Genomic DNA, 24965 nt, shown 5'->3' with positions numbered 1-24965 from the left:
TATTCTTAAACTCTTCTATATGCAAATTTATGATGTTGGAGAAATAAGGGTGGATTAAGCTGTTATGCCATGCCTATGAATTATTTTGGATATTTTGTATGCCTGATGCCTAGATTGTGAGTACGCTCCATTAGGCTACAGTGGCTATATAAACGAATTCGGGTCTGAGTAGGGCCGCAAACCCTATTAGGCTAGTGTACACTGGGGATCGGCAGCCGTCCTTGCTAGTCGGCCGATCTCGTGGGCGAAAGTGTGGCCACACTTCGTCGCACCATATGAAAGGATAATTGATGAGAAAATGGGAGGTATTGTTTGACTGGCCAGTCCATGAAATATTTTGTGATACTCGATGCTTATCTTTATATAAATGCAAAACCTCGAGTTCACTATGGTAAGGGTGGCATAACTATAAAATGTTTTGGCATGAGTCCACTGAGTATGTTTAAAATACTCAGCCTTGCATGTGTTTTCCCTATGTGCAGGTTGAGCGGCGATGGGCGGTCGGTGGTGTTGAGAAGATTGAATCGAATAATATGGATGGTTGGGTTTTTGAGTGTAGTCGTGTCTTCATACATGGCTCCGCTTTCTCTTGAAATGCTTCCGCTGAATATTTTTGGAAAAACTTATTATCTTGGTTGTTTAGAATCTATTTCTTTGATTTGGAATGTTGGGAAATATTGCGTTTTGTTGGAGTTGAGTTAAACCTTTGACTTTTGAGCTTAGTCTATTATATTTTAAATCTTGATTCTCGTGAGTAGCCGTTGAATTTTTTCCTTGATACTTCATTAAATGCTTGGTCAAGTCTCTTTAAATGAAACCCTAGTCTACATTTCTGTCGCCTTAAGTTCGCCTAGTTAACAGTCGCCGTATTTATTATATCCTAGAAATGTCGGGTTGTTACACTGACTATAGCATAGTTTCTCAATTTCCACTGGAGCATGCGGATTTTATTTCTCAATTGCATTTAGCAAGGCCTTTTCCAGTTTATCGATCCTATCTTCCACCTTCTTGTCTTCTTGTTCCATCACTGCATTAGCTGATCCTCTCCTCAATATGCTTCGCGGGTTATCATAGGCCTTCTTCGCCTCGATCAGCCTTCCCAAGGTTTCCCGAGCTTCACTTGCCTTATTCTTGGTAAAATTTCCCCCGCTCGAGGAGTTCATCAAGTCCTTTGATTCAGGGTTTGCATCTTCGTAGAACAGATAGTAAGTCTCCGCTTCTATCATCCTGTGGTTCGGACAAGCATCCAGCAGCCCCTTGAAACGGGACCAATAAGAACTCAGAGACTCATCGTATTCTTGTTTGTACTCCTGAATCTCCTTCTTCAAGGCATTCGTCTTGTTGGATGGAAAAAAATAATCCAGAAATTCTAGTTTAAAATCTTTCCACGTGTTGATCGAGTCCGGTGGGAGCCTCAGCAGCCAAGTGTTTGCCTCCCCTTTGAGAGCAAACGGAATTGCTCGAAGACGGTAGTCCTCCTCTGTTGCTTTGTTGGGTCGCTTTTGAATGCTGCATAGTTTACTGAACTCGTTCAAAAATTCATAGGGGCATTCGTTCCTACGCCCAGAGAAAGTGGGTAGAACTCCAAGTACATTTGTCTTGATATCGATCGACCTCCGTCGTTGGTTCGAGACTATAGCATGAGCGGGTTCACCGTCAAGATGTGCAGTGAGCGACCCTATTTCGGGATCGGGATCTAGCAGATGAGCCATATTCGGGTCCTCCTCCTCCTCGGTCTCGGAATGCTCTGGTTCTGTTGACGACCCCGGGTTCTCCTCTGTCGACGAATTCTACTCCTTTTCACTTTCTGACTCGGATAAGCTTGCCCAACTTCCAGAATGGAAGCCTGCTTTCATAAACCGTCAAGGAGAAAGAAAATAACAGAAATTAAAATATTTACACCAAATCCTTAAACGAAATAACAATAAACGCCATCCATCCCCGACAACGGCGCCATTTGAAAGTAGGTATGTTCCTTAGTGCGTACAGAAGGAAATAACAGGTTCCCTAGGTCCAGCAAATCCACTAGATCACGCGGTCTAGGAACTCGTTGGTCGCAGGAAATCTTGGTCGTCGGACACACAGAGCACTTTTTTCAAAAACCCTCAACCACTTTACTAAACCTAGTATAGGGAAGTAGTGATCGATCCCACAGAGAAGGATGCGTAATACTCATGTTCAAGGATTTGGATTTGTTTTTGGTGTTGGCTGCTGCCACGCATTTTTTCTTGGGTTGAGGAAAACAATTAAACTTGACTTGAGAATCTTAAAACTCCTAAGCTAATAGCTAGACCTAGGCAAAATAATAAGAGAACATTGCGAGAAAATTAACTGCTCGATCACCAGATCTAAGAAAACTACTCCAATTACCTAGACCTAGGAAATAAACTGACTGTGGGGACCATGACTGAAAAAGCAGAGTACGTACGAAAAGCTGGCAGAATAACTAACTCTAGTACTAACTAACAGCGACATCATCTTCTACAACCAAATTGCGTAAAAACTCAGAAGAAAATCAACATGAACGAAATCAAAGTAGAGCAAACTAAATCTAAGTCAAATTTATGCATAATCAACGAAGAACTAAACAGATCTGCAGATGCTAGACGAAGTAAAACAGAAAACAAGAAGAAAACTCAAATCCATCTAACAACTTCCTTTTCTCACTTCGGATCCAACCTCAGACGCTAAATCCACTCCGGATCCAAGCGTACAACACAAACTCCAACCAACAGAAACACTTCATCACTTCAGATTCGAACAACAACCTCCAATCAGTCAATAAACCACAGATCTATCACCGAATTCCCATATCAAACACCACAACATCAAAATAAAACAGAGATCGACATAATACTTGTTAAAATAAACTTCCAGCAGCGAGATCTACGTAAATCAACTCAAAATATCACAACTAAACACAAATCAACAAAGCGAAAAGATAACGAGTATCATCACAGCCAAGTCGACTCCCAAAAGTGAAGTTCGATCGCAAAAGTGCAGAACAAACGAAATTAAAAGAGATTGTATCTTCGTCCACACGCGAACGGTGTTGCAACTGCGAAACTTCTAAAGAAAATAACCCTTCGTAACCCGACTACCCCAGATCTTCCATTCCCAAGTGTGTGTTATGTGTGTGAGCTAAAAGAGAGTGAAAAAGTGATATGATGTGTGTTGCATGCTCTTCTATATATAGGCGTTGGAGTGGGGCCCAGCGAGGTATAGATAGACTTTGTTGCCCTCAGCTATTGACTCCCTCTGTCACGCCTTCTTTTCTTTTAAGTCCTGCTCACTTCACTTCATTCCTTTGCTAGACCATCTCCTTCAGCATTTCCTCGATCTAACGATATTTTTCACACACCTAGCTTAGGAAAGGTGTTAGACCCAGCAAATTATAACGTTTTTCACCATATAACCGATGCATGAAATTAGCCTTATCAGGGAGTTTCTGGGGTTAATGGATTTTTTGTGCCTCCATCTTTTTCTGATTCTTCTTCTGGGGTACCATCTGTGCTGGCCGGTAGGTTGGTGCTTGCGTTCGCAGCGAACTCAGGTTTCATACAGAACTTCTTAATAGGTTCCTCAACTTCCTCATTAGTCAACCCTTGGCTACTGATCAGTTCTCACCATGCTGCGGCTTCTACGTCGGCCTGTTCATAAACATCCAAAGCCTGCATTTTCTCCTGCAATAGCTCAGCCTCAAGATACTCTTGGACTAGGGGGTCAATCACATCAACATAGCATAAATTTTCAAAGTCAATAGGTTTTTTCATGGCTTCATCAATGCTAAAAGTAAATTTTTTCCCATGAAAATCTTTGCATATTGTCCTCTCGGCCATATCAACAATAGTTTTCGCTGTCCTCAAAAAGGGTCTGCCCAAAAGTATCCCACTAGACTCCCTAGATTCGGGTTCACTCATTTTTATCTCATAGAAGTCGGCAGGATAACAAAAATCATGCAGTTTTACGAGTACATTTTCCAACACTCCTTCAGGATTTATGCAAGACCTATCAGCTAGTTGAATTAGGACCATAGTATTTGTTAACTTAGCTCCCCTTAACCGATTATAGATTGCATAAGGCATAACATTTATGGATGCCACTAAATCACACATTGCATGCTCAATTCTAACATCCTCAATGGTTATGGGTAAAGTGAACATATCTGGGTCGGCTCTCTTGGGTGGGAGCTTCTCCTGGACTATTGCGGATGTTATTCCTTCCACCACGATCTTCCCATCCTCTTTCGCCCTTCCTGCTATGAATTCTTTAATGAACTTCCCCAATGGCGGCAGCTTCACGGCTTGGAGGAATGGTATGGTGACATCCAGCTTCCCGAATATGGATAGATAATCCACATGGTCCTCTTTCATCCTTTTTGTTAAGAAACGATAGGGGAATGGTTTTTTCCCCTTCACTACCTCCTTCGGAATTTTTACGGCTCCTTCGGAATCTTTCTTCCCTGCTTCAGTGGAGGGTTCAGTTGTTGACCCGATTTTATTGTGGGTCCTCCCCATAGGCAGTAGGATTTCTTCTCTCTTATCCTCACTCAACCCTTTCTCTGCCTCCTTCATCTCGGGCCCATTGTATGCTGTTCCAGACCGCAGGGTGACCTTGCTTACATTTGCCTTCTCCGGTATATGGACTGTCGAAGGGAGTTTTCCTGAGTTTCCCCTTAACTCACCCACCGAGGTTGCCAACTGGGATAGTTGCTTGTTCAGCATATCTATGTTAGCCTTTTGTTCCTTCTGAGCACATTGCATTCCCTGAACCACTTCGCTGCGTGACTGCATTTCGCTCCTCATACTCTGCTGAGAGGATAGCACTTTCTCTATCAAGTCTTCCATTGACCTTCTCGGCCGGTTGGGGTTCTGGAATTGGCTGGGTCCTTGCTGGTTGTAAGGGTTATACTGGTTGTGAGGATTTTGCTGGTAGTTCTGGGAATTTGGGTGGTTATGGGTACTTGGTTGGTTTGAGAAATTTTGGGGATGGGAGTGTTGAGGGTTCTGGTTAGGGTAGTTTCGGTTGTTTCTCTGGTGGGGTGGTATGTATACAGACCTTTGGTTTGGATTTTGCAGGTTTTGGTTTTGGAATCGGTTCTGCTGTTGCTGGTTCCGTCCTGCCCAGTTGGGTTGGTATTCTTGGTTTGCAAGACCTCGGTCAGGGTTCTGGCTTGAAGGGGGATTCTGGTCTTGGTTCTGATTTCCATCTCTCCACCTGAAATTTGGGTGGTCCCTCCATGGTGCGTCCTTGATCCTCTAAGGGTTCCAGTTGTTATTTTGGTTCAAATATCCAGCCGCATTTACTTGAGCTAACGCTTCCACATCTTCCATCGGATCGTAAGTTGGATTCCGCCCTTTTTGCTCCGCGATTTTCTTAAGTGTTGGGGAGGCTGGTCCGTTCTTTTCTACCGCTGTTATTACCGCCTTCTCCATTCTGTCCATCCTCAACCCCATCTTGTCATCCTGCTCAGCTGCTGAGGCGCTAGCTATCCCCCGTCTCAACTGTGGATTTTGGGGGTTATCGTAGGCTCTCTTTGCACTCAAAAGTTTCCCTAGGATTTCCTTTACTCTACTGACCCGCAGGTAAGGAAATGCACCCCCTGCTGATGAGTTTGTCAAGTCCTTGGTTTCCTTGTTCATTCCTTCGTAGACGACATTACAGATTTCCACCTCCGACATCCGATGGTTGGGGCATGCGTCCAGGAGGCTCATGTATCTTGACCAATATTCGCTAAGGGACTCGTCATAATCCTACCTGGTGCTAGAGATCTCTTTTTCAATGTCCTAGTCTTAGTTGAAGGAAATAACTGATCTAGGAAGACGTGCTTGAAGTCGGCCCAGGTGCTGATCGAGTTGGGTGGTAGGCGCATGAACCATGTGTTCGCCTCCCCCTTTAGCACAAAAGATAGGGCTTTCAATTTGTAATCATCTTCGCTGGATCCTGCTGGCCACTTCTGAGGTGTACAGATTTTTCCAAACTCGTGAAGGAACTTGTAAGGACCTTCATAGCTCTTCCCATGGAATGTGGGTAATACCGCTAGGACGTGTGGCTTAACATCGCACTCTGACTGTCCTGGGGTGAAAACTATGGCTTGCGGCGGTTCTCTATCGATGTGGGCATTCAACGATCCGATCTCGGGATCGTCGTCTATCTGCTCAGCCATTCTCTCTGGTACTCTTGCTGATTGGGGGTAGAAACTCCGGGATTGGGTTATCTACGTCCTCCTTCTCTTCGTCGCTGCTCGTGCCTAAATCAGACAGTGTTGTCGATAGGCCAGAATGGGTGGTGACAAGTATCGACCCTCGAGGAAGTATTTTAGGTTTCCACTGCTCAAAGTTCGAGCCTCTTCTCATAAACTGGAAAACAAAAGAAATCGAAAAAATTCTGAACAATATATACACCAAAATATCATACACAGGTGCAACAATGAACACCATCATTCCTCGGCAACGGCGCCATTTTGATGTATCGAAATGGTGTGTTAGGTCTCGGGTTGTGTTGTATTCAACTAATCAGAAGGTGACTCTTAACCTAGTCGTGTCGCTGGATCGAAGACCTAAAAACCTGGTATCAAGAAATTTCCTCAACCCACTTCTACTGGCTAGTATAGTGAGAGTAAGGGTCGAATCCCACAAGGAACGATGGTTGCGGCTCTAGATTGTGGTGATACTCTGGAAGGGTTGGTTAGCTACCATGTTTGGGTTGAGATTCTACCTAGACAAAGACTAAAGGTGGGCTTGAACTCTACTGACTGGTAAGGCTATCTGACATCTGGGTGGAGTCGTACATATGAGAGAGAAAAGATATGCTTATGGAGTACATGTGAAAAGTGAGAGTTTACTAAAAGTGGTTAAACAAAAGCTGGGGTGAATATCCTAACGAACTGGCTGACGCGCTGACATATCTGCAGAAAATATGACAAAAGTGAAAGGACAAAAGCAAAAGGTGGCTGAAAAGTAAAGTGGTCCTAGAAAAGGTGGATTGTGATGTTGTCTTCTTCAACAAGTATGCATAAAATTCAAATGAACACAAACTCCATGATAAACTCAGATTTACAGTTTCACACATCAGATCCATAATTTAAAAGACTTAAACTCGAAGATTAACATCTAATAAAATAGATTTATCCTACTGACTAACATGCAAGGTGACGACAACAACGTAAAGTGAAAAACTCATGCATTAAACCTTAGATCGGAACGAAGAAAACATGAAATACTAGCTAACAGCTCAGATCTAGCCTACGCAAACGAAAACATGCTTCAATACTTGGTACTTAAACGTAAATAACAGAAATCTAAACTAGGCAGAATGAAATGCAACGACGATCAAAGAGAATAAAAGAAAAGCAACAACTTCCATAGCAAATGTTTGGATCGCAACAAAAGACTTCAAAAGCAGCTGAAGATTTAAGTTCTAAAAAGATCCAACAAGCTAAAAACGAAATGTGAAATTTAAACTAAGAAAGCGAGTTAAGATTGTTTTTGCCACTTGGGCGATGAAACAGTTTCTGGCGACTAAAATAGCTGAAAGAGTAGATGGTGGACGGTCTCCGGTGGAACTCGGTCGGCTTCTAGTGATCATGACTAGTGGCGAGGAACGAGAGTTGAAGAGCTGGTCTCCGCCTTGGAGCTAAGATTTCGAAGAGCGGTTTCTAAGTGAGCTTGTGTTGGTAGGTGGACTATGGAGCATGAATGGATGATTCGCTTGAAAGATAGATGCTCCTTTCTTCATGTAACCTTCTATTTATAGGGAGGCTTGCCCTGAAAAGTAGGGTTGTTCTTCCTTGCAAATTGTCGCTTTTTTCGCCATCAAATAGTTGGCCGTCTATCAGCTTTCCTCTTCTCTCCACTTCGAGCCTTAGGGCATGCATCCTGGTCAGTATTGCACCCTTCTGGCGTCCTTCTTCACTTAAACTTTCCGATTCCTTCCCTGCTAACTTGCACCTTTTTTCCTGCACACTTACGCACTTTTCTTGCAAAATATGCACATTAAGCTCATCATACTGACCAGTAACCAAGGCCTAGAATACGAGTTATCATAGGTCCGCAGATAGAGGCCGACAACTTCAAGTTGGGAATACCCTTGATCAATAGGGCTGAACAAAATGTCTTCGCAGGAAGAGACACAGAGGATGCAAATCGACATTTCACCAAGTTCGTGGAAATAACTAATACAGTCAAGATCAACTGTGTTAATGATGATATTGTAGGGGTATGACTTTTCCCTTTTCCTTAACTGATGCTGCTGAAGAATGGTATGAGTGTCTGCGTGCAGATAAAATCACCAATTGGAAGGATCTAGTGGTACTCTTCCTCGACAAGTACTACCCACCTGGCACCATCCAAGCTTCAGTGTGAGACCTTTCAATTCATGCAAGGAAATGATGAGCCTCTATATGAAGCTCTCGCACGTTTCAAAGCCCTTCTCTGCAAATGCCAAAACCATGGTTTTGGAATAGACCATCAGGTAGGAATCATGTATAAAGGGTTTAGCAAAAAAATTTCTAGTTTATTGGATTTAAGGGCGAATGGGGGATTCTTGAGAAAAAGAGGAGTTGTTACGATACGCTCGGATTTTTCACTCTTTAAATGCCCTTATTTGGTCTGTTTTTAATGTCAAAGTCACAATTCATGTCCATATTTTGTGTATTTTCTCTATTTTGGTATTTTGACGTGTTTTGTGAGATTTGTGCATATTTGAGCCTAAAAAGACAGGAAAAAGTCGAAGATGGAAATCTGGAGCGTTCCTGAAGTCCAACGGTCTATTGGAACATGCGCAGCTACCACTGGAGCCTAGCGACCGCCATGTTAGTAGCGGCCCGCTCCAGAGAAAGTTGTGCTGAAATCGAGAAGACGTCTAGCGACCACTGGAGAGTGCGCAACGACCGCTACAAAAGCTTCCGAAGCTACGGGATTATTCACAGCGACTGCTACAACTACATGTAGCAACCACTGTCCAAGAGTCAGAGGCTACAGACCAACATGCAGCGACCGCTGGCCAAGGTGCAGCGGCCCGCTGCGAAAACGCGGCATACAATTTAACCTACTTTCTTCCCAAGATTTACCAAACTTAGCCATATTTTACCTTATTCTCATAGGATTCGATTTTCCCCCTATAAATATCCCCTCAAACCTCTTCATTTGTATCTTCTTTTTGCCTCATAATTCTAGAGCATAAAATTGAGAGAGTTCTTCATTGTGCAAGAGGTTAAAGACGGAATCAAGAGAAGATCAAGGCTACAAGAATTCAACCTTTGGGTTTTATTGTTTTAGTTCTTATGTTCACTATGTTTTCCATTCATTCTACGTTTTTAGCTTATTCAATTATGTGTAACTAAACTCATAGGATTGTAGGGATGTGTTAGTAACGACTTTGGTTATATAATTTCGTTTTCTATTTAATATCCGTTTTGTTTTTTCTTCATTTATTCCCTAAGTTGTTCCGTAATACTTCATGCTTGAGTGACACATTCAATGAAGATTTAATATAACTTACTACATAATCGTGAGAGGAGGTTGGCAAGTTAGTTCCACTTAGTAGACACTACAATTAGCTTCCCTTAAAACGACACTGTTAATTGAGAGTGAGCACTTTTCAAGGGTCTTAGGAGTTTTTAGTAGTTATGAATCTAGGATTGACAACCCTAGTGTTAGTAATCTAAGCCTGTACCGCATGGACATCCCTGTAATTCTCTTATCTCTCATATTTTTACCTCTTTAATTTGTTGCAATCAGTTGTTTTATTACTTTCAAGTTGTTCTTGTTTTCAAAAGTTTTCAAAATCTTTGTTTTTCCAAATAGTGAAAGAAGCTTAGTAGAAGGTAGACAGTTTGTGATTCTATTCCCCGTGTTCGATATCCGGTACTGACCTTTAGCTATACTATATATACTATGTATACTTGCAGGTTTATGTAGTGCTAATAAAAAGTGCATCATGCTGCTATGGAGGTAATAGAGGAATTTGCCACAAACAGTCGGGGTTGGTCCAAGGAAAAGCACAACGCTGAGAGGCTAGATGCGGTTGAAAGACCATGTGAGAATGGAAGACAGTTACTAATTTGGGAAAGTAGGCGTGAAAGTAACAGACATGTGGTTGTGTTCGTGAAAGTAGGGGACAAGGTATCTCAGAGGCATATGAAAAGAAGACAGTTACTAATTTGGAAAATATAGACAACAGGGTATATCTGGTGGCTGGGTGGCTTTCTGATAGGTCTGGAAGGTACAACTGAAAAGTAAAAGACAAAATAAAAAAGTAGCCAAAAAGCAAAAGTGGTCCAAGCAAAAGTAGATTGTGATGTTTTCTTCTTCAACAAGTATTAACAGAAATCATATGAACACAAACTCCATGGCTAAACTTAGATTTATGACTTCAAACTCAAGATCCATTAATTTAAAATGCTCAAACTTAAGATGAACGGCTGAAACTGCAGATTACTTCTACTAACTAACATGCAAGGTGGTAATAACAACGCAGAACAAGAAACTCATGCACAAAAATTTAAACTGAAACTTAACTACAACCTTCGATCAACAATTCCCAATTCAGCCTACTCAACAGGAAACATGTGTAAACATTTAGAAATTAAAAGCGACAACTAAATCTAGCTTTCCTAGGCAGAATGAAGCAAACTCAAACCAAAGAGACATGCGAAATAGAAACTTCATAACTTAAACGTTCGGATCTTCACGAAATACTTCAAAAGGCAACAAGGAATAATGTTTGCAACAGATCCAACGAAGAAAGCAAGTAAACTTTAAACTAGAAAAACGATTAAAGATTGTTTATGCCACTTCGGGCGATGAAACTACTATACTACGACGATGAACTTGCTGGAATGATAGGATGATGACTCTTCGGTGGACTTCTGGACTTCAGATGACCATAGTTGTGGCGAGGAACGAGAAGAACTGGACAATGCTGAAGGAACTGATCTTCTAGAGAGAATTCTAACTAAGTGTGGTGGTTGGACTTTCGAACTCCGATCCTTTTCTCTATCTCCAAGTGGCTTCTTTTATAGGGAAGCTTGCCCTTGCTTTTAGGGTAGACTTCATTTGCGAATTGACTTTTATGCCCTTGTTATTGATCATCCTAGCTATCCTTCTTCTCCATCTCGAGCCTTTTCTCTGGCATGCATCCTGGTCAGCATTGCACCCTTCTTGCGCTCTTTTCACCTGCGACGTTCTAACCGTCTCCTACTGACTCGGATCCTTTAATCCTGCACACTCAAGCAACTGTTTTGCAGATAATACATGCAATTCACGACATACTGACCAGTAACCAAGGCTTAGAATACGACTTATCAAACACCCTAGCACAGTTATTACTTTGATATTAGAGTCACCTAGATTATGCTCATGTGATGCAAATGTTGATTACAAGATTAGGGTTGTCAATCCTAACACGTAACTCCATAAAGCTCCTAAGACCCTTGAAAAGTCCTCACTCTCAATTAACAGTGTCGTTTTAAGGGAAGCTAACTGTAGCGTCTACTAAGTGGATCTAATTCGCTAGAACTCTCTCGCAGTTATGAAGCAAGCTATATTAAATCATACACGATTGTGTCACTCAATCATGAAGCATCAAGATTAACTTAGGAAAGAAACAAAGTAAAAACAAAATGGATATTAAATTGAAAAAGGAATTGTATAACCAAAGTCGTTACTAACACATCCCTAGAATCATATGAGTTTAGTTACACATAATGGAATAAGCTAAACACATAGATTGGAGGGAAGACGATTTGGACATAAAACTAAAGCTAATAAAACTCGTAGGTTGAATCCTTGTCGTTCTTGATGTTCTTGAAATCCTTCTTCAACTCCTTGCGCAATTGAAGTACTCTAACTTTTGATCTATGTGAATAATTTTGCAAAGAGAAGCTCTGTGGTTGATGAAGCTTGAGGTCCTATTTATCGGGGAAAGTCAATCCTCGTTGTAGAAGGAAAAGATCTTCAAAATATGGTAAATCTTGGAGTAGATCTAGGGCTAATCGGATTCGCCGCCTTTCTCCGACAAGCCACTTCACCTTGGCAGGCGGTCACCGCGTTGGAGTCCAGAGTCTCTGTTCCTTTGGCGGCGGACCGCCGCATGATTTCCGGCGGTCGCCGGGCGAGACTCTCTTCCAAGTATAATTTTTCCGAGGCAGGCCGCTGCATTGCTCTGGCCGCCAGGCACCGGCGGTTGTCGTACAACTTCGCGGCGGTCGCCGTACAACTTTTCAGCTCAATTGTGCACATTTCTCACAAAACACGTCAAAATACCAAAATAGATAAAATATGCAAATAATGGACGTGTAGAGTGACTTTGACATCAAAAATAGACCAAATAGTGGCCTTAAAACAGTACAAAATCCGAGCGTATCACCGCCCAGGGCAGGGGGGTGGTAACTTTTATAATTTCAATGGTAATTGTCCACATCCCAACCTCTCATATTCTAATAGTAATTTCATCCAATGTCGTTCAGTGTAAGCAAGGAATGAGGAGTGGAGCCACCTACCATGGAAGAAAAATATGAGATTGGCATCCAAAAGATCATGGAAGTATTGCTTGAGGACGGAAAGAACAATGAGGCCAAGATTGGAGCTGTAGAGAAAAGATTGAACAAGCTCGAAATTGGGTTAAACATTGTTGCTACCACTGTGTCTATTATTAAGATACAAATGGATCAAGTTCAGTAGAAGACGGAGGAGGAAAATGCTAAGGTTGCTGCCCAGGATGCCAACATTAACCAAAATTGGGATGCTAAGGTGTCACTGTCCGAAGTCAGTACCTCGGGCATGAAAACTGATGGATGTGTGTAGCCCAGCGGACCGCTAGAACAAAGTTAGCGGACAGCTGAGAAAGAGTCATCGCCTGATCAGCTTGTGCGACACAATGGAATCATCCTGCCCTTCCAACCCAAAAAGAAGTTCAAGCTTGAAGAACAATTTCGATAGTTCTCAAATATGTTCTATAAATGTCATATTAACCTCTCGTTGATGCACTGCAGGAAATACCAAGGTACGCCAAGCTCTTGAGGGAGACAGTGATGAAGAAACAAAAGCTCCAGAAATCTGATCTAAAGCTACCTCTTCACTGTAATGAAATCATCCAAAAGCAAAGGCTTGTAATGCAGAGGGATCCAATCCAATTCATCATTCGTTGTTCTATTGGGAATGGTAAAGTAGACAAGGCTCTCTGTGATCTTGGAACTAGCATCAACATAATGCCATTGGAGTACTACGAGAAGCTCAACATCGGGCCATTCAAATCCACAGATGTTTGCTTAAGGATGGCCGACAATACTGCCACAAAGGCGGTAGGGGTAATTGAGGACGTATTGGTAGAGGTTGATGATTTTATATTCCCTGCCAGTTTCTTTGTTCTAGACATGAAAGTTGATAAACAAGTTCCTCCAATCTTAGGTAGAAACTTTCTAGCCACATGCAAAGCTCTTATTGATGTAGGTAAAGGAGAAATCACAATAAGTGACAACAGAGGAAAGTCAAATTACTACATCGAGAGTGCAATGCTAAAAGATGAAGAGGCAAGGAAAACAAAGAAAGATGAGGAGTGCAGAATGGTTATGATGTGTAATAAATCTAAACCATTCGATCCAAAAAAAGGGGATGATCCTTCTAACCCTTCTATTTTCATAGTTTATCCCATTCCTAACTCTCAATAAACAAAAAAGAAAAACCCAAGTCTTTACATATATCTCTGCAGGAAAAGACTGTTAGAAGGCCGACGCCATTGCATCTCATGGATTCTGAAGTTTATGTCATCAAAAATGCCAATGAGAAATACATATGGTGGAAGAAAGTACTCAACAAGTTAGTCCCATTCGCGGTGACAAAGACTAAGAGTGTTGGTACAAAGGCATCCCCAAGGAATTCCCACGATGGGGGATAACTCATAAACTTCAAAGAGCGTTAAGCTAAAGATGAAAAATAAGCGTCTTTTGGGAGGCAACCCAACCATTTATTTCCAGTTTTTAAAGTACTTTTTGTGCTTAATTTTGTTTTTGTGTTATTGAAATTTCACAGGTTCTAGACTACACCCAGCGACCGCTGGCGCTTGCGCAGCGGCCCGCTAGGTACTCACTGGAATGGTTTTTACTCTTCCCAGCGACCGATGGATGCATACAGCGGCCTGCTGGCCTTTCACCGAATCCAGCGCAATTTTTGAATTTTTCGAATTTCTTCCCCGTTCAGCTTCCACGCGAAAATTTCAAGGTATGTTTTCTGATTTTCTAGTTTACTCACGTCCCTACCAACTCTACAAACTTATATTAAACTTTATTGTGAATAAGTTTTGGGGGACGAAGTGGTGGAGCGTGAGTTTAGGTTTTTGTTTTAGTTTAAGTTATTGTTTTTGTTTTGTTTTTGCTTTATAAAAATCTGAAGGTAAATCAATGTCATAATCATAGCATGAAGAACTTAGAAACACTCACAACTTAGATAGGCCTAGACTACCTATCGTGAAAGGAGCGCGAAACAAGATTTTATTATTCGGAACCTAGCTAGTTGGAGTTTGATTAGTCTATGAATAATAAATAAGTGTTTCATACTAAGTCCACTCTTGGAATTAATAAGACGTTAATTAATTTAGTCTATATCAGACAATAATTAATTAATTAATATTTATATCTTAAGCGCGGGATTTGAACAAACTCGGATTACTTATAATATTCCAATATAAGCTTATATTAAATTGGGTTTCAATTTAATTAGTAAAAAACTAATTGGGGGAGGCTATATCCAAAACCTTCCATAGATATGTCTGGGCCCAAAAAGAACATAATATAAATAGGAGAATAAATGAGACAGAAAATACATTTTATATTTTACTAAAATTTTCGTCCCCCTCTCCACATAGAAGAGGACGATTTTTCTCCTCAGCTCTCCTGTGTGCGATTGAATTTTTCTGTCCTATTTATTCAAGTCTTAGTATCCCGATGAGATCAGCCCACACTGATATCGGAATACAGTTCGAGAATTAACCAGAAGATCTGTGGTCTAGTACTCGACGCCTCACATGGAGAAGTCGCGAGCAATCTTCGATTCTTTGGAGAATCATAAAGGTATTATTCCTACTCCGTAGAAAAGCATGTTTTATGTTTCAATTATACTTAAAGAATGTTTAATTCAAGTTATGAGAATGATACATGTGATAATTACACGATAGATTTTGTTTAAATAATCTGCTAAATAGATCGATTTTATTATCAGATTTAATTGATGCACGCTTCCGTTGTCAACCCCTTCACTACTCTCAACTTATCATAATAAACTTGCAAAATTAAATCTACACTAAGAGACAGACTAAGATTACGTACATAAACTAACTAAGCCATAATCTGTAGAAAATAACGAGATGACTTTCAAATCTACAACTAGAAAACTTAATCACATGCGAACATAATTTCATTCATCGTAAACACGTTCAGATCTGCTTCACCACCCTTCAACAAACTAGATCTAAGCATTCTAACATCTTCCATCCAGAATTACTCAACAATCAAACAGAAATTGTAAACGACAACTCAAATTCAACCAATAGCACCACAACAGAACTACTTAACCAAAATATGCTCAGAGATCAGAATCGGAAATAAACAGCTAGATCAAGTACATCGAAACATAACATTTCAAGAAAAACTGACTTCAAAACTTCAAAAGCTTCCAAGGGTAAATGAGTCGGTAAACAGCAAAACAAACTTAAAAGAAATTGTAGCAAACAACAAAACAGAGAAATTGTATCTTCACCCCTTCTCATAACGATGTTACTCAGCTTCAAACTTCGAATCAAAACCACTACCCTTCCACAACTAAAGACCATAACCTAAGTGTGTGCAACGGAAATAAAAAAGGTGAAGTATAGTGAGCTCCTATTTCAGCCTTAGAAGAGAGCTGAATTTCTAAGTGTGTATCCCTATGTGAGTATCTCTCCCTCTCCTCCTACTCGCACTTGACTTCCTATTTATAGAGAGGCGTAGGGTTCTGATCCCTAGGGTATCATCCTCTCGAAAAGTCCTTCTTGCCCTTGGCTTTTGGGGGTGTTTAGCTCAATCTTTTGTACGGGTGCTCTTGCTGGCTCCATTTAATTCTGACTTGATCCGTTTAGCACAACAGTTTTGGCTCCATTCTTCTTGATCAATCTGTCCGCCCAATTGATCCATGCAGCTCTCGATTTTGACGAACTTTACACACACCTGGCTCACAATTTGCTTACAGAATTGGGTGTAGTTTTTTAAGGAACTGGCAGCGAAAGCGTTGCTTGGAAATTTTGAATTTTAACAATTTAAATAATTATTAATCGAACAAATAAATCACATAATAATCGGATCTATTTAGCAGATTATTTAGACAAAATCTATTCGCGTAATTCTCACATGTATCATGCTCATAACTTGAATTAATCATGCTTTAAGTATAATTGAAACCTAAAACATACTTTTGTACGGAACAGAGATAATACCTAATTAATTCTCCAAAGAATTGATGATAGCTAGCGTCACGTGACGCTTTGAATACTAGACCACGGATCTTCTGGTTAATTCTCGAACTGTATTCCAATATCAGTGTGGGCTAATCTCACCGGAATACTAGGAGAGAATTTCGAACTCCTCAAGGGAGAGCGGGACGAAAATTTGAGCTTTATTTTAATTTAATTTATGTCTCCTTTATTCTCCTATTTATATTAAGTTCCTTTTGAGCCCAGACAGGGATCTATGGAAGGTTTTAGATATGGTCTCATCCAATTTACTTTTTACTAATTAAATTGAACCCACAATTTAATATAAGATTTAATTGGAATATTACGAGCAGCCACTACAACAGTAATATTGAACTTTCCCCATCCAAATCCGAAATTATAAGTAATCTGGGATTCCGTTTTAACTTTCATTTCTCACGCTTAAGATAAAAATGTCCATTAATTAATTAATTTCTGCTATGGACTTAATTAATTAATTTCTTATTAATTCCAAGAGTGGACTTAGCATGAAACGCTTATTTATTATTCATAGAGTGATCAAACTCCAACTAGCTAGGTTCCGAATGATAAAACCTCGTTTCACGCTCCTCTTGAGGACATTATCAAACGAGACCTACCTCGCGCACGATTCAATATAATAGCAATCCTAGCACCGCTACAGATTAATCAACACTACCCAATATATCAGGATTATTGGGTTACGAAAAACCCGCACCATTTGATAAGTCAAAGTAATGCATAATCAATACCGTATGCTCAATGCTAACCTACATTGATTAAAAAATAAATATTTATTAAGACCTAGCCTTTCAGTAGATAGCACAAAGACAAGTCTTGTTGTTAGATCCGTTCAGTGCTTTACCACACCAATGTCATTTTATTTCAGTAAGGATTAGAAATATACGGACTGACATTGCAACCTTTCACGATGGATAGTCTAATTTCATCTAGGTCGTGAAATTCATCTTTTTCTTTGTATAGGACTGACCGTGTTACCTTAAAGTGGACGCCGCCCACAACCGGTCTACTAAAACAAAGACTTAGACTTTGTTAAGTTAACTTATACATTTAAACATGCAATTAACATCTATTAAATGTAAAACATAACAACATTATGACAAAAATAATCTGTTTTATTCCTTGAAAAATAAAATAAGAGTTTTACAGTATTCAATCACTCGAAACGTGATTTCTAGTATACAAACTCTAACAGTTTTATCATAGAACAAATGCATGAAACGAGCCTCATCAGCATGCATTCCATACACACAAAATACTTAAGCATTTTGCATACACGCTCTTTCCCTTTCTGTATTATCTTCCCGTCGAAGTTCTTTCCTCGCCTTACTCTCCTTAGTCGGAGCTCTACTGTTAGCGGTGTTGCTACTTCAGATATGAGGATTCCTCGACTCGTCTTACCTTTTCCAACAATTTTATTCTGTATGATTTTCAGTTTATAACGTGTAGTTTTCTTCTTGTAATTTCTGGGAAATTTTCACCCAACAATATTGTATCTCCATATAATGACATATAATGCATAGTTCAAGTATGCTAAGTTTAATTATGAAACTAGAACTATCCCCCAATTAATGCCCGCGGGCCACAAATATTAAATTGCACTATTAATAATAATTAATGCTCGAAAATATTGGTGCATGTCTAAATTTCTTTGATTAGATCAGCTTGGAGGCGACCTTGGACTTCTTCTTCGCGCATATTAGCGTCACATGACATTGCGAAAATGGGGAGGAACACCACGCCCTAGAGGCTCACTTACAACGGGAGAACTAGAGGTACTAGCGCGGACTTCGATGGTCCATGAATTGACATTTCTCCTTCGTTTTCAACGATTATGTTATGCATTATGATACATGCATACATGATGTTGAATATCATTGGACGATGCCACAAATAGGCCAACCCTTTCACTATAGACCACCGTGAAGGAAGACTCTGAATGCATGTTCCACGTCTTTCTGAGCCGCCTCCTGCTTTTGGGTAAACAATGCCCACTTCGGAGTTGTGTGACATATGATCGTCTTCATGAAAACGGGCCATCATGGGTATCTCCCATCTGCCAAATAGTACCCCATATTGTATGGGGTACCATTAGCTGTGAATTGTACGTTCATCACCACCCCATATTGTATGGGGTACCATTGGCTGTGAATTGTACGTTCATCACCAGTTTGACACACAATTCGTTGGACAGTGAAGATACGTTCAACACATTGAGGTCGTTGTTCGAACCAACAACATCAAAGTAAGCATGCTAAATCCACAATCGTTGGTCGGCAACAGCCTCCAACAAGATCATCGGATGTGTGCCCTTGTCCCCACTAGTATATGCACCTCTCCATGTCGTAGGACAACTCTTCCACTCTCACTGCATAAAGTCGATGCTGCCATGAAATCTGTGTCGTGCATGTTCATCAACATCTGGGTGTTGTGAGTCGTTGGCTTTCTCAAATATGTATCTTGAAAGCTTCGATGACCGCCCGACAGGCCAAGCACTCTTGTCCAGTATTCTCGGAAACATGGAGATACTCGTTGAACATATTTGCAATAGTGTCGTATACGAGTTTTTGTAACGCAGATGTGCATTTTAGCAATGATGATGGACTTTCACAGCCTAAAGCATCGATGTTTTGCATGATGTAGTGGTCACAAGCAACAATTGCGTTGACGATGCGTATGGAAAAAGTTCTTCACATATGAAACCACCGACAAAACATTTGATCACTCCATCGAGGGTCCCTGAAGAAATAATCATTTAACAGCCTCAACGTAGCTGCCTCACGGTCTCAATGAATATACATGTGACTCTGTGGTATGCTTTGCTTAGATGTAGCTTCAATGGCAACTTTATAGTGAGCAATCTCGTTGTCTATTGCGACTTGGATTGCAAGCACGGCCTAGGTGAACATTTTTACAATGTGAGCACGGATGGTTTTCGAGTCAGGTGGAGAACTCATTAGAACTCATTATTCTGGTGTAGTGAAAGATTTTCAGAGTAAAAAAAAAAAGAGAGAAATGTGAGATTATGTGCGAAACGAATTATATTTGGAGTGTTATTTATAGAGGAAGAAATTAGAAAAAATAAAAAAAATTGAGTCGTGGCGCGGCACAAACGCCCATAGCGCGCATGGCACCATACCCGGGTATTAGAAATTTATCTGAAATTGTAGAGAAAACAAACAAATCAAGCTTTGATTTTTATAAATTTCGTGAAATTAGAAATTTCAATAAAAATTATGTATTGGAATTAAACTAAATATATAAATCAAAACGAACAACGTTAAACGTGCGTCAAACGAGAGTGGTACTCATATGAGGAGCTAACATAAGGTATGTAGTATATCATTCATCTACATTGGCATTTCTAACTCGTCTGTGAAATAGTTAAATCATCCAAGGGATAACTAGACTAGGGGATCAAAGGTCGCTTTAATTTGAAGCGACGTGGAAGGAAGGAGTAAGTAGAAATTTATAAATGTAAATATGGAATGAACAATTAAATGCACTAGAAAAATATTTTAAGTTATACACCGGGAAAGGGTGAGGTTAGAAGGAGGACACCCACATATACACATGGATAGTTTAGCCAAAGCAAAGAGAGATGAAGTATAACTATAAATTTTGTACAACTATTACTACATTCTTATAGTTTTCCCTTCATATTTAATGAGAACTTCTTCGACTTATATATCCACAATAACATTGGGATTAGCAGTTCAAAAAAAATCAAGAATATACAATGTACAAGACCACCCATCCACATCAGCTCATCTATTGATAAAGTTATTCATCAACTGTTTGAAATCAAATACAGTAACAGTCATGCATAGAATTAGAGTCTGGAAAGAACATAAGACAAAATATCTCATAAGTTGATAAAGCAAATCACAAAAGCCAGATGTTCCAGGGTGTATCATTAAACAAAATTGGCAATTTGCTTACATGACCTTTTAGCAACTACAATTGTTGAGGTTGTGTTTTATTTGTATAGCAGATTATGCTACTAATATGTCACACGAGGAATTTTTTCTGCAAGGTTTATTCTGCTGACAGCAAATTTCATCATTACAGTTATATTTTGATTACAATGCCCTGAAAAAACAACATGTCCACAAAAAGGGAGCACAGGAAAAGCTCTTGAGAAGGCCTTCCAATCATTTTGTCAAGATAGATTGTCATATTGTGTTCGGTTTGCAAGATTGTATCCTGGGATTAAATATATAGTGTGTTGGTTTATGAGATTCAGTCCCACAACCCAATCCTAATGGATAATCATGGGATAATTAGTCATAGCTAATCCCATGTGACTAAAATAATCTCACAACTCAATCCTAGATTATATCTTGGTTCTATTTTATCTAAGAAACCGAACACCACCTTAGTTGATCAAGCAACTCAAACAAGCCAAAAGTTCCAGGGGTGTATCATCAATGCAAACTGAAATCAAATCTAACAGAATCACTACATAAGACACAAAACAGCATAAACACAAAACAACAATATTTATTAACACTTGTCAGGTTGTTTTTCCACTTTTAGTTAGGCATTCATGCCCTCAAAACGTATAATTTAAGCCTTGAATGAGGATTGTGGAGTTTTATACTTGAGATTCTGAAGAGTAGATTTTGATCTGCAAAGGGTGTAGTCAAATAGAAATGCTTCAGTTTGACATACAATTTATAATTGGATAGTCAACAAAAGTTAACCCAAGAGAGAATTTCAAATTACTTGTTACAAATCCCAGGTTCCAGTGTTTGTCTACAATATATTTCAAGAATGAGACAACAAACAACTCTCACATGTCCTAAGTATCCTCCAGCTACATCATTCCATCCATGATAATGGATAAAAACTGCAACTAAACCATAGTCAACTTCCACAACGTGAATTGTACTACCTTCGTCCACAAAAAACAGACTAGTTCTACCATTTTTGGCCGTCCACAAAATTAGACCAAATTCTAAATGTTGAAAGTTTTTAAACATTAAAATGCTACTAATAATGTCGACCCAACAATCCAATAACACTACTTCTACTTTACTTTTCACTTTTCTCTCTTACTTTACCAATTGCACATCAAAACCTATGTCATCCACAACTATGTCTATTTTTGGCGGACGGAGCACTCCTTGTGATTATCATGCTCGAGTATAATTGCATCACTAATCATACACAATATCAATCTGAACCTGAATTAAAGTAAGGCATTTAGACTTGGTGCTAAAAGCATTTATATGATATACTAAAAGATAAGGAATTACAACTGCGAGTAGAGAGTTTAGCCAAAATCAAAATAGAAATTTCAAAATTAGAATAATGGATCTAACCGAAGAGGCGAAAGTCTCACGACTGTTTATCGGCGGCCTCGTGGGAATCAGAATCCGGTTTGAGCTCCCCAAACATTTGCTTAAAGGAATCTTGGCGCTGAAGCCACATCATGTGCCCCTGCGAAACAAATACGCACACAAATTAGGAGAAATAACAATAATCATTGGTTTAGTGATCTGAATTTGGTGAACCTGAAGGCCAGCGGCCCAAGCAATAAGGAAAGAGGCGAGCCAGAACCTCCTGTCCTTGAGCAGCTTCCGAGCTTCCACTTTTCTCGTTTCCATCATCAAATTCCCTCCGGTAATTGCTTAATCATGCGACGTTATCGATGATGCCCAAAAATTAGGGATTTCATACTCAATCTTAATTGGGCTTGGGTTACATTAATTTTTGATATAATTTTATTACTTAATTATGAGATCTCAATTGATACATGGCTCACTTGGTTATCATGATTACTTGTAGGCCATGTTTGGTTGTCAGGATTCTGTCTGGGAAAGTAATCTGATTCCTTAAATTTTAAATTCTTGTGTTTGTTTCAGTTTTTAATCAAACTGGGAAAGTAATCAGAATCCGATAACAAGGAAAGTTAGTACAACTTTCCAGGATTCTGAATCCTAACTTTTTTTAGGTATTCTTTTTCCCAGTTTTAGGATTCTTACATATTTAAGCAATATAGTATAATTTTATTAATAATAATGATAATAATAATAACATAATAATAATAATAATAATATTTTTAAAATAATTTAAAATTATAAATCATACTTAATTTCACTATAATAAAAAAACTATAATTAAAATTATCATAATTATAACTTATTTTATAATAATTCATAATAATAATAATAATTTATTAAATAATTAAAATACAATTAAATAATATAAATTTTATAATAAATAGTAAATATTTTATTTTATAAATTAACAATTAATCAATAAAGTCATAGTGCAATTTTAATTTATAAAATTTATTCAATTATAATATTCGTGAATATTATAATTGTAATTATTATATTTATTGTTATAATTAATGAGTACTGTAATACTCCATATAACTATAATTATAATTATATTATTATATATTATGATGGATAATCCATTTTTAAACTATCCATCGTAATAATAAATATAATAATATAATTATTATTATTTGTAATTAATAATTAAATAAATTTTTACAATATTATTCTTTTTATAAATAAAATAATAATAAGTATATTTTTAGTTTGGTGTTTAAATTAAATATAAATTTAAAATCTTGATATTTTCCAAACACAGGAAAGTAAATTACTAGGAATCACATTCCTGGAATTTATTTTCTCAGGAATCAGTTTCCTTGCCAACTTTACTTTCCCGCCAACCAAACATGGCCGTAAAGTTGTAAGTAAAGGCTATATTTAATTTTATTTTTTGTTTGATTACATTTTTTTTCCAGTCGATGACAATATATTTTGATTCTCAATTTCTCGTGATTAATCATATCGCTTCAACCATATGACTAATTTAATTCTAGACAAATTATATCATGACTTATTCAATATTTTTTTTAATACTCCCTCCATCCATAAAAATAAATTATATTTGTCATTTTTAGTTATTCACAAATAATAGACCAAGTTTGAAAAATGACCCTACATTTGCTACCTAACAACAATTAAATAATAGTAATAATAATATGAACTCCACATTCCACTAATATTACTTCTCTCTTACTTTTTTCCCTTATCACTTACTTTACCAATTTCTTGTTAAAATTTGTGTCATTCACAATGTGGTCTATTTTTAGTGGACGAATGGAGTAACACAATTATAATTTATTTGATTTAATATTTTACTAATTACATACCTCCAACTTAGCAAATTAGGCTTAATTTTAATATTTTATTCCATTTATAAGAATGATGTTTGATAAATCTTGAGTCCTTGAATAATTAAACATATAAGCATGAGCAACATTGCTCTTCTCGGAGAGCATGCTCTTCATTATTTATGGACTACACCCACTTTTATCTACTTTTTTTTCTGTGCTAAGGCACACAACACCCACAATAATTCATGCCTTCCATTACATTACTATTCATGGGTCCACTATTCCATATTCAATTTAAAAACTATACAATTACTAAAATTGAAGAAGATGAACTATCCCTAGTTTGAAGAAGACGACAGATTGATGTTGGCCCCGCCTGATCTCCGCCTCTGCTTTGGATGGCCTGAATTTAGATGTATACTATGTCAGAATGCAAAAGTAGAAGACTATCCCTAAATTGAAGAAGACGAATCATCCCTAATTTGAAGATGATGATATATGTAATTGGATTTTCAAGTGGGCATTAATTTTTTGGTAAGCAATTTCATTTAATAATGGAAAAAATAAAACCAAATTTACAATTACAATTAGCGGCTCTTCTCCTACTAAAATCATATGAGAGGCGGTGAATTGCAACAATGCTTTGGAGTCGGACTATACACTGCTAGGGGTGGATAAGCGGTCTAGAAACAACCAATTATCAGTTAAACGATAACGTAAATTCATAGTAATCGGTCGGTATCGGTTTGTCATTATGCTCAAAGTCGTTATCCTGAAATTAAATTCAATTTTAATTTTAATTCTATTTTTAATTAATAAACTTCTACAATATTTTTATACTTTTAAAGTTTCATATCTATATTACTTTGATTCTACATTGCTTTATGTAGCGTCACAATAGAAAAAAAAAATGTAATTTATGTTTAACTTTTGACAAAATCTATTTTAATTTGTGTCACTATCATTTATAATATCTCAAAATCAATATAGTGCCTAAACATTATTTGAAAAATAAGATCTCTCAAAGTCAATAAAGTGCATAAACATTATTTTAAAAATAGGATATCCCTTCACTTATATATCGTAGAAAAGTTTTTAGATCATTTAAAGTTTAAACTTTTGAAGTGCCTAAACAAATTCAGTTATTTTGGTTATAATCAATAACCTACCGGGTTTTTTTTTTTTTACCAATTTTAGGGTCGGTTAACCGACATGTCGGTTTGATTACCAAACTAACCGTTCCTAGGCTAGGCCTACGCTATACAGCCTATACTTGATGGAAAATTAAAGGTTCGATTCTTTGATTGCGGTTTAACTTTTTATT

General features: G+C 38.3%; 2 protein-coding genes and 1 pseudogene across 5 annotated transcripts; 1 reads left to right on the top strand and 2 right to left on the bottom strand.

The window, feature by feature from the left end:
- Positions 1-3623: 3623 nt before the first annotated feature.
- Positions 3624-4847, bottom strand: LOC125189832 (uncharacterized). The gene has a single exon (XM_048087061.1). It carries the CDS (start codon positions 4845-4847, stop codon positions 3624-3626), a length of 1224 nt encoding a protein of 407 aa, XP_047943018.1.
- An 8186-nt stretch (positions 4848-13033) lies between these two features.
- Positions 13034-13822, top strand: LOC148926320 (uncharacterized; annotated as a pseudogene).
- Positions 13823-17057: 3235 nt separating this feature from the next.
- LOC125187579 (hexose transporter) lies at positions 17058-22249 on the bottom strand. 4 transcript variants are annotated; one of them, XM_089058285.1, is made up of 3 exons: positions 22020-22249; positions 21828-21945; positions 17058-19658 (listed from the first exon to the last, which is right to left on the bottom strand). In XM_089058285.1, exons 1-2 carry the CDS (start codon positions 22113-22115, stop codon positions 21844-21846), a joined length of 198 nt encoding a protein of 65 aa, XP_088914411.1. In that variant the 5' UTR covers positions 22116-22249; the 3' UTR covers positions 17058-19658; positions 21828-21843. The 4 variants fall into 4 exon arrangements, with proteins under 4 accessions (XP_088914411.1, XP_047940159.1, XP_047940160.1 ...); XM_048084202.2 differs by lacking the exon at positions 17058-19658 and adding an exon at positions 20903-21130 and having other exon boundaries at positions 22020-22244; XM_048084203.2 differs by lacking the exon at positions 17058-19658 and adding an exon at positions 21202-21352 and having other exon boundaries at positions 22020-22248.
- Positions 22250-24965: the final 2716 nt, after the last annotated feature.

This window comes from Salvia hispanica, chromosome 5, assembly GCF_029641045.1.
Source record: "Salvia hispanica isolate PSC_SH4W2 chromosome 5, Shi_PSC_v1, whole genome shotgun sequence".
Taxonomy (NCBI): domain Eukaryota; kingdom Viridiplantae; phylum Streptophyta; class Magnoliopsida; order Lamiales; family Lamiaceae; genus Salvia; species Salvia hispanica.
This window is presented reverse-complemented; position numbering and strand designations above follow the sequence as displayed.